Source organism: Panicum hallii, chromosome 2, assembly GCF_002211085.1.
Source record: "Panicum hallii strain FIL2 chromosome 2, PHallii_v3.1, whole genome shotgun sequence".
Taxonomy (NCBI): Eukaryota; Viridiplantae; Streptophyta; class Magnoliopsida; order Poales; family Poaceae; genus Panicum; species Panicum hallii.
Window position 1 is genome coordinate 37538903 of NC_038043.1, and position 9926 is coordinate 37548828.

The following is a 9926-nucleotide window of genomic DNA, read 5'->3' on the forward strand; positions in this document are numbered from 1 at the left end:
ATTCACGTCTGGAAGTTTCAGTCACACCTCAAAGTTTGTTAGCCTGGTTCCCTGGCCTTGATGGCTGCGTCTCATCAGACGGTTGGTAGCAATGAACAAGGCGTGACACGGTGGTGGTGATAATCTTTTGATTCGGAGAGTTAAAAGTGTGAACTTGATTTGGAGAGCATATTAGAGGGATGGCTAGGGGCCTGTCTTGAAAGGAAGGAAGGATGGCTGGTGAAGTGGCACAGCACGGGTGAAAGCTACCAATCCCAGTGTGCATCACTTGGCTCGTATCTAGCAAGCTAGTGGGGTGGGAGGGGGGGGGCTATATAGTAGTAGACGGCTTGCACGCATGCATAGTCGTTGTGCCATCTATAGCTCTATAAATTGGTGCAACTATTGGTCACCCCATATCAAGTGATCATTCGCACTTGCAACCTTGCATTGCATTAGTAGAGAGAGATGGCCAGAGAAATGGAGAAGGCAAGGAAGGCCACTTCTTCCCCTAAGGTTAGGGAACAAGCAACATATATCTTGTGTGTATGATGCTTGCTTCAGAGATAGATAAGTTGCATATATGCATGCCACGCTTGTTATTGTTCATCTGTGGGGCTTCATATATGTTCCTGATGTCTTCCTCTGTAACCTGGCCAAGCCACAATCAGCCAAGATCATTCCACTACTACTGGCCTTAGGCAATTTCAAAATTTTCTTTACAGTTTCAGCCAGGTTTTACCCTTACCAGGATGCATGTGGCAATCCTATGGCGAAGAAAGGATTGCATCAAGCTCCTTTTACGCTGTTTGAAAGCCAAGTTAGTCAACAAAGAAATATTATCCGAATTTTGAGTCACCTACTTGTTCAAAACATGCTGCTCCATGCATATTTGTTAGTTTAAAACAGAACCATGATCATGCGAGTATAAGAGTGACGTGTCTATGCCTTGTTGCTTGGTCGTCCTTTAAGTTGCGTGTCTTTTGTCATCTTATATAGGAGTATACGTCAGTCACTTTCAAGTTAGTTAAAGGCTTGATAAAGAAGGAGTCAAAATTTTGTTTCATTTTAATTGTCATTTTCTTAGCCTCTAACTTCATTGTCCATCTACTGCTCAATGCAGGCGAGCACTGAGCTCTTTGCATACCTCTAGCAGACTTTTGCTGTCATGAAATAGAAATAATAAAAAAAAGGACTTCTTACCAGTAGCTCTATTTTATCATCATTTTGATTCCTCATCTGAGCTTGGCTTTATTTTCTTCCCCTTTTTTACTCAGACCTCAACGATGAATGCTGGTCCAAAGAGCCCAGTAAGGAATGGAGGAGGTTCTCCGCCTCATAAGAAGAACACCACTGAGGTATGAGCTAATTAACACATAAATGTTTTCATGCTTACCTGACTACTTATGTTAACAGTATGCTCTCGGAAAATACAAGGAGGATTTGTATTTGGATAACAGAAGCTCCCAAAGCAGTATCATCCTCCAAATTAAATAAAGGGCGGTGTTTTGTATATGTTAAGGAGTTTGATGTTTCTACAATACAATAATGCATTATTCTTTTTTCATAAAAGTCTTCTACTTGTCTCAGATATTTCCAAAAATATATAAACTGTACACAGATTTTATTGAAAGGTAATTTCCTAATTAAGAAACATATAAACCACATGATTGCAAATTCCCAGTTTTGTATCCAGTGCCAGTTATTTGTATATTCAGCTAATTCTGAGAACCTTGTCAATTCTTACATTAAAATGTAAGCTCATAATATACACTCGCCACAATTTTAAAATATTTTTTCTAAAATAAATATAATTTATTAGGTTCTATGTGAAAATGACTTCTCGAGAGGCCATGGGTCAATTATACACACATGACCATGCATGGGGTGGTTGTTTTCAAGTGTCCTAACTACTTCTGTACCCAGATATAGTCAAACTGGGTAGGAATGGATTCCAATATAATACTGTTGGTGGGATATCATGCTTTTAGTTTAGTTATGGTCCTTTTCGACGTAATGGTCCACAGAATATATGGCTAATTAATCTGAGGAGGAATATCCACATCATTACGATATGGTTCTTTTCCTACCAAAAAATCATGGTCCAATATGAGAGATCCTACGTATCTGCTTCTAGATGCATACAGGTCGCCTGATGCAGTTATAATAATGTCGATACATATTGAGCTAAGCCTCATATTTGAATTTAATTTATACATTGTGCATTAATATTCATACGGCCGTACATTTGTATAGCCACGAGGGCGCAAAAATGAGCAGCAAATCGTCCGGAAAGGAGGTCAAGACCATGATGAGGGCAAACGCCGATCTCCAACTTCACAGACCTCACCCAAGGTTCCCAGAAAGTTAATTACAGATTTATAGTACAGTCAGTATTCATTATAAAAATGTATGGCACTTTAAAGATTTTTTCTGTTTGTAATAAAAACAGAGATCACCAAGACTCGATCAACCCCTGAGTTACTGTAGGCTTCACACTGAGGAGAGGGCAATAAGGCGAGCCGGTTACAATTATCAGGTTATACATATAAAAAATTGTTTATATATATACTTCTCCCAAGGAAATATAAAGAAACTAACAATTGAGGAGGAATTTTTTGTGCATGTACGTGTTGTTTCCAGGTTGCAAGCAAGATAAATACACAGGAAATCATTCGGAGATTTGAAGAGAAGTTAGCACAGGTACTTAAATTAAATTAAATCAGGCATTCCTGCAGACGTGCACCATTTTTCTTCATATTTTTTTCTGACTGCTACCAAAAATTATTACATCTGTAACATTTTGTGAATGCAAAATCGCGATGTGGAATGCAGTTGATGGAGGAGCGCGAAATAAAGCTGATGAGGAAGGAGATGGTTCCTAAGGCCCAGCTCATGCCAGCGTTTGACAAACCATTCCACCCACAAAGGCAATTATTATATGAGCACATATCATGAACTCACAAATTATTTAGCTTAGATCAATAATTAGTTCACCAAATCTTCATTAGTCATTAGCTGAACTGATTAGGAGAAAGAGAAAAGTGCGAAAATTATAATGAATAAAAGGAAGGGAACATAGCGTACACGAGTACTATGATGATTAAAAAACTAAAGGGTACAGTGCCACAAATAATTAATTAGATCGCTGAGGACAAGATAAAAAGTTGGTAACAGGGGGGAAGAAACAAAAAAACTTTCCCTTTTGGATGGTGGTTGTTCTATGTAGGCACAAATTAAAGAGTGATCGATTCAATGCCATTTGAAGGACAAGTGTGTACTAGCTAGGACAATGTTGGTTTTACTTCCAAAAACCAAAAGAGACGATTTTATCCAAAATTATTACCATAGCGTACGCGTTGTAAAACAATATAAAAGTACTGGTTTTGGTAAACATTCCAATAACGAAAACTTATCAGTAATATATATTTATTCCGTGTTGGTTTCTGAAGAAACAAGTTAACTTAGTTGAATTATTAATTAATTATTAATTCCCATGTAACTAAATTTGTGTAACGACATGCGCAGGTCTACGAGGCCGCTGACAGTCCCAAAGGAGCCGAGCTTCCTGAAGCTGAAATGCTGCATCGGCGGAGAGTTCCATCGCCATTTTTGCTACAACGGATCATCAGCCAAGGCCATCAAGTAGAGTAGTAGTCCATCTGCATGCGCCTACGTACAACTACAAGATTATTCATCAAGTATTTTTGCCGTTGTGCATAATGAACCAACATATACATACGTTCCAATCGACACATGCACATATATAGAAGTGGTTGCTGATGATCGATGTAAATTTCCCCGACCCGGCCCCTTTAACTTTTTCTCCTCTTTATCTTTTATATATTTCCTGTCGTCTTTTTGTTTCTTCTTTTCTTCTTCTTCTTTTCTTTTTCTTCTTCTTCTTCTTCCCCTCCTCCTCCTCCTCCTCGATGGGATCCACACTGAAAGCTAGCTTAGGTAGGAATGGAACCATGCAAAAGGGGTCATCCGGACGATGCATGCGCCATGTACGCCTGTCTGATGGCAGTAATAAAGGTTGCATATAGAGTGCCATGATATAGATGAGCCTTGTTTTGCTCCCGGGCACGCATATTATATTGCGACATGAACCTTTAATTTGTGCACACATGGACGTCACTTTCATGGAGGAAATTTGCCCTTGGATCTGAAACACAGCTAGGTAGCTGATGAAGGAGCAGGCATGGCATGCATGGTTTCCCGACCGGAATGATGGCGGCTCGACAACACGCGCCGCCGGAGATGGAAGGAAGAAGAAGATGACATCCATCGATGACAAGGGGTGATGCATCATGCTCAGGGCGCATGTCCATGCACCGTGCATGCATGCAGCTTCAGACAATGATTATATTCCTGGCTTCAGATACAATGGATGGGTTTTGACACCTGATGAGCCTGAGTGCCGTGCATGCGTGCAGTGTGTCCTTTAGGCAGGCAGGGGCATGGTACGGTTGCAAGCAAACGGTGCAGCTAGGACGAGGTCGATTGATTAATTAGTATGATGGACGCATGCGATGCGAGCAGCATTGGGTTCGTGTGATCGATGGAAAGGATGACTGCGTATGCGCGCCGCATCTATCCCTTTCAGGGTAAAAGCTTGTGATTCCAAATGTATGCGCCGGATGAAACATGCCGAAAACGACAGGAGACGCAAATAAAAGCTTACTTACTACTGTGCCTACTACATATGTACTATGCACAAGTCAAGGTTATTACATAGTAGTATTACTATTACCATGCACAAGACCTTTCCTTTTGGGACATCAAAGGCATGCATAAGACCAGCTTTGATGATGCTCCTACTTATAGCAACCATCCATCCAGAAGAGAGATAGTAATGCTCTACTCCCACCATTGAAAACTTCTTGAAAGGAAAGAAGGCTTTCCTGTGGACCATTGATGGGCCTGGCCCTCTAGATCGGCCCGTGAAGCAGCCCAATTATGAAAGGAACCAGCACCCTTTGCTTGTATCTATCCTATACCACCCACCAATCCACCATCACCGTATCCCTCTGCCCGTCCTTACCTGCCATCGTCTTCATCCAATAGAACCTGCATGCAGTGGCGGAGCGTGAATATCTTTCAAGAGGGGGTCAATCAGAACAAATTATATGCAAAATACTCTAAATTGTAAAAGAAATAAGATATTGAGTAAGGAATATAAGCTAATCACAAGGGTTTTTACGAAGAGACTAGTCGTATATTTTCACAGGGAGAGGGACCTCCATGAGGCTCCGCCAGTGCTGCATGCATGCCTAGCTAGGCGGCTAGGCCTACTAGCTACCACCACATGGAAGCTAAGGGAGGTGGTGGAATTAATCCACGGATCCATCATTTAGCAAGAGTTTATTTTGTGCGTGCATTGCGTAGAAGATGATGCTGTGCATGCATGTGCATGTTGCAACGCGAGCTCCGTATAGAAATGATGAGCTGCTGTCGGATCGGAGTCCCAAACACAGCTGCGTACCCTCGCTCACTGCCGTCTAGTCCCCATCAGCCGCCAATTTCTTTAGTTTGCCCTTGAATCTAGCTTCCTCCTAGCTAGGGCTCTCATTCTATCTTCATGGATGAATCTGCATCCGCAGCTTTGCAAGAGCTATATATATACATATATATATATATATATATATATATATATATATATATATATATATATATATATATATATATATATATATATATATATGGGCTCTGCCATGTCAACTAAGCAAAAGGAAACTTATTTCCATGCGTGATTCATAGGAGCAAAATGTGCGGTTAAAACATTTGTGCAGCTGAGAACGAATGGCTAATAACTATTCTATTGCACATCTAAATAGATTTTTTTAAAGTTTTTAAATGTGCTTGAGCATTTAGTTTGTACAAAGCCTAATTCAACACCCCCACCCCCCCCCCCCCACACACACACACACACATTAGGGAGTTTTGGTCCTTCAACTCAATCTATGGTGCAAGAGCAATGAAAAGAGCATCAATTAAACTGTATGGGAATAATCCCAATTTTTAGCATCATTTTAATCTTCTAAAAAATTAAACCTTTTCCTGATTTTCCAATAAAACTGAAGCTACTTCCTTTATGTAACTAGTTTAGAAATAATCAAAAGAAACATTTTCAAATTTTAAATTTTCACAAAAATTCACCCATGCGTGTTCCATTTGTTTGTTCCTAAACCCAACCTTCAAAACCCACCTCAAATTTGAAATGAACTCGAACTTTAGAAATCCTTCAAATAATTGCAACAACTCATTTTGCACTCTGAGCCCTCAAGCCTAGCCCACCATCTCCTTCCCTTTCCACCTCTCGGCCTAACCCACTCCCCTTATCAAATCCAACACCCCGCTACGGCTCAAACCAGCCCGCCCGGGTTATCACCTCCTCTGTCCCCCATCTTCATCTTTGTGCCTAGTGAGGCGCTCCCATGCCCCATCCAAACATCAGCTGACTCGTGCTGTGCAGGGCCTGTCCAATCCAACATGTATCCCTGCTCCATTCTTGTCATGTCTCATCTTGCTCCTGCCCAAGCGCACGCAAATGACTTCGATCACAGCGCCACATCACCTCCTCAGCCAAACTCATCTATACCCCTCACATGTCTATAAAAGTATTCCGCCCCTTCCTTTGAATCACCACCCCCACCTACTTTCCCCAAGTTTCCCTCCCCACCCCCACCCCCACCCCAATGTCGACCCACCACCATTGGAGCATATGATCCAATGATCTTGGCTCAAGTTTACATAACCCCCTCTCCAAAAATCAGTGGTACGCATCACCCCCAACCCCATGATCAACCCCCTCTCATGCATCCTTCTCCCTTTCCGCGAGCCAAGCCAAGCTCACCCTATCCACCACCGCCCCTTTGTCAATGGCTACCATTGGCAAACCAAGACCCCAATAGAGCATACAAGTAAGAACCCTGCACCCCTGTACTACTATCCCATGCTCAAAAACTCAGTCAAAATCCCTCCCCATAAAAATTAAACTTGAGCCCTACTTTTGTTACAACTTCGATCACTAACCTCAGCCACTTATGAGAGTCACTATTGATGATAACCCCACCACTATCTCCACAACCCTCCCCTCTACCAGCAGCTACAACCCATCCTAAACCCAAGGATGGAAAGGTAGCACCGGTGAGTTTGCTGTTGAGCGCCATACCATCTGCCCCTATCATTCTTATTGTGTCCAGCCGTTAGCAAGACCACATTGATGTGGCATGGCATGCCAAAGTGGCCCATCGCCACTAGCTGCTTACTGTCACCCTACTACATCACCCATGCCATTCCTCCTTGATCTGTGCACCTAGTCCAATGGACCATATACCTGTTCTAGCCCTAGCCCATGGGTCCATGGACCAGGCCTACTGGAGCTACCTTTAAGGGGTAGCTATTTATGTATTTGTAGCTTTTCACTGTTGTGGACGACTCTATGTGAGCATGGATCTGCTCCTTACACCTTATTATTGTAAAAGACTCATGTTTTTGATAAAGAGCTCCTTTATGTTGGTTGCCCTCTATCTCTTGCTGTTTGTTGTGAACCCAAGGTGTTGGCCATCGAGCCCTCGAGTGATTTGGGAGCTCAGTCGGAGCTAAGCAAATTGGCGACTTAGAGGGGGTGAGCCAAGCAATGTCTCTTTCATTGATTGGACACTATGCTTTTTGAGATATTAACAGGCTTATCCAAGTAGGACTCTAGTGTCCTATTCGCAGGAACCAGATCTGGGCCTAGCTGGGGGCGTCCTATTAGATCCCAATCGATTAGCTGTTTAGACCTTGGACCTATGGGGATAACAAACAATTAATCTCTAGAAATATAAATTGCTCAAATTAAATTTCTAGAATGAAATTGAGCAAAGAAACAACCAATCACAAGAGACAAACTTTTTTTAGCGGTGTCGATGACTTGCCGGTCACCCCTAATCTATGTTGAAATGAATTCAATGCTTTGACCACTTCTGTATCAAGACACCTCTTGCTTTTTGAGCCGACTTGAATCAAATAACCGCTACACACATCGATTCCACTAGAGCCAATGCTTTTCACCACTCCGGTGAGGTGAGCTCAAGAACCTCTCATTGGGGCTCCTTCGCAATCTTGTTGAAGGGCTCAATGGTTCCACCTCCTCCAAACCGTCTAGTCGGCACTGATGCTTTCTTGAAGGCTTCCTAGTATAATAAAGCTTAAACTCTTGATGCAATGGATGACGATGATGATCACAATCTCACAAGAATGCAGTCTCTAAGCAAAGAGATAGAGGGGGAGAAACTATGGCTCAATTATATCAAAAAAAGCTTTCAAAAGTGCTAGGGACATCTCCCATGGCCGGACATGAGGTATTTATAGCCCTTTCTCGGATACTAGTCATAACACTAAGGACCTGTCGAGTTGTAGTGGACCGTCCACCTCACAAAGGCCCTGTTTGGTTCTGCTTTTCTGAAACTCGCTTATTTGAGAAGCAAGATTTCTAATAAACCATTGTGTGGAGAATCCACTACCTTGATAAGCTAGATGTTTGATAGTTATGATTATTTTTTCGCTTATTAGATACATGGGGGGAGACCTTGTCACACCCGTTTTAAGGATAAAATCAAAGATATAACTATATGTATGCTAGGATCAGGTTCAAATAAAAAAACGACTTCATCGGTGAATAATAAGTAATAGTATCATAAAAAGAGAATTACAATGACTTAAAGTCTATCAGATATATACATCTTATCCTAAAAATGAAAGCTCCAAACTTGATAAGCAATCGACCGGGATTTTGTGTATGCCTAGAACTCATCATCATGTCCAGAATACTTTATAGTAACTTCCTCTTCAAAGCAGCGGTTATAACAAATGCGAGTATACGTACGGTCGGTACTCAGCAAATGTAGAAATAATATAACATGAAAGGCCAATAATAAGGAAAGGCTGACTGGCTAGCTGACTCCAATAAATAATTTTAAATAATTTTAGTTGGTCAAGTTTTATTAGCACTTGATTAGTACTAAGGTAAGTATATAACAACCCATATTAAAATAAACATAAAGTAAAAGCATAAAGCCCAATCATAAGCATGATCCATAATTTAATTCATATTCAAGTTTATTAATTATGTGCGGATTCAGACCGCTCTTAACCATGACCACGACTGATATATCAGTTCTAGACACACTGCAGAGGTTGCATACTTTATCCACAATTCAAGTTATCCATCATGCCGTGCTGATTAGGCACAGACATAACACTTCCAAGGTACGATTGCATGGTACACTATGAGAATTTTATCTAATAAGAAGTGTCCCGTGAGTTTCAGTAGCTAGGCCCCACTCCCCGAAAGCGGGTGTACCCCATAGGCACATCCACCCTTTCAGCAGGTCGAGTACCCCTTTTAAAGCTAGTTCTGCTTTTGCATTTTTCGGTAAGCTATTAACAAGCTAGTAACAAGCTAGAGATATCTAATTAATAGACAATACTAGAGCCGTTCTTATAAGCTAGAGATATATAATTAATAGGCAATACTAGAGCCGTTCTTATAGTTGCACTATTTTTCTAGGTGGTCACTACATGTATCAATAAACACAAGATCATCTTGTAATTAAAAGAGCACAATAAAAGTAACTCAATTAATCATTGTCGTCATCATATATAGTTACCATTACTCCCAAACCATAACCAATTGTAGCAATGTTTTATAGGAATGTAAGGCATATTTTGTTTCATTAGGACAGGACTTTGGCTAGCAATAATTACTCTGCCGGTATGCCAATTTTGCGATATGGAATCTTAATTATAAGTCAGTACTCTTGAATACAAAATAACACAAATTTGTATCCAAATCTATATTTTCATAGAGTGAAATACGTCTTATACATTTCTGGACGGAGGTGTGGACCCTAGCTAGAAGAAAAAGTCCGAATGTAATTTAGCATTATTCATAAATA

General features: G+C 41.0%; 1 protein-coding gene across 1 annotated transcript; it reads left to right on the plus strand.

The window, feature by feature from the left end:
* Positions 1 to 335: 335 nt before the first annotated feature.
* On the plus strand, positions 336 to 4042 carry LOC112883363 (protein TPX2). Its single transcript, XM_025948654.1, has 7 exons — positions 336 to 495; positions 1257 to 1337; positions 2236 to 2334; positions 2432 to 2518; positions 2623 to 2682; positions 2815 to 2909; positions 3508 to 4042. Exons 1-7 carry the CDS (start codon positions 448 to 450, stop codon positions 3626 to 3628), a joined length of 591 nt encoding a protein of 196 aa, XP_025804439.1. The 5' UTR covers positions 336 to 447; the 3' UTR covers positions 3629 to 4042.
* Positions 4043 to 9926: the final 5884 nt, after the last annotated feature.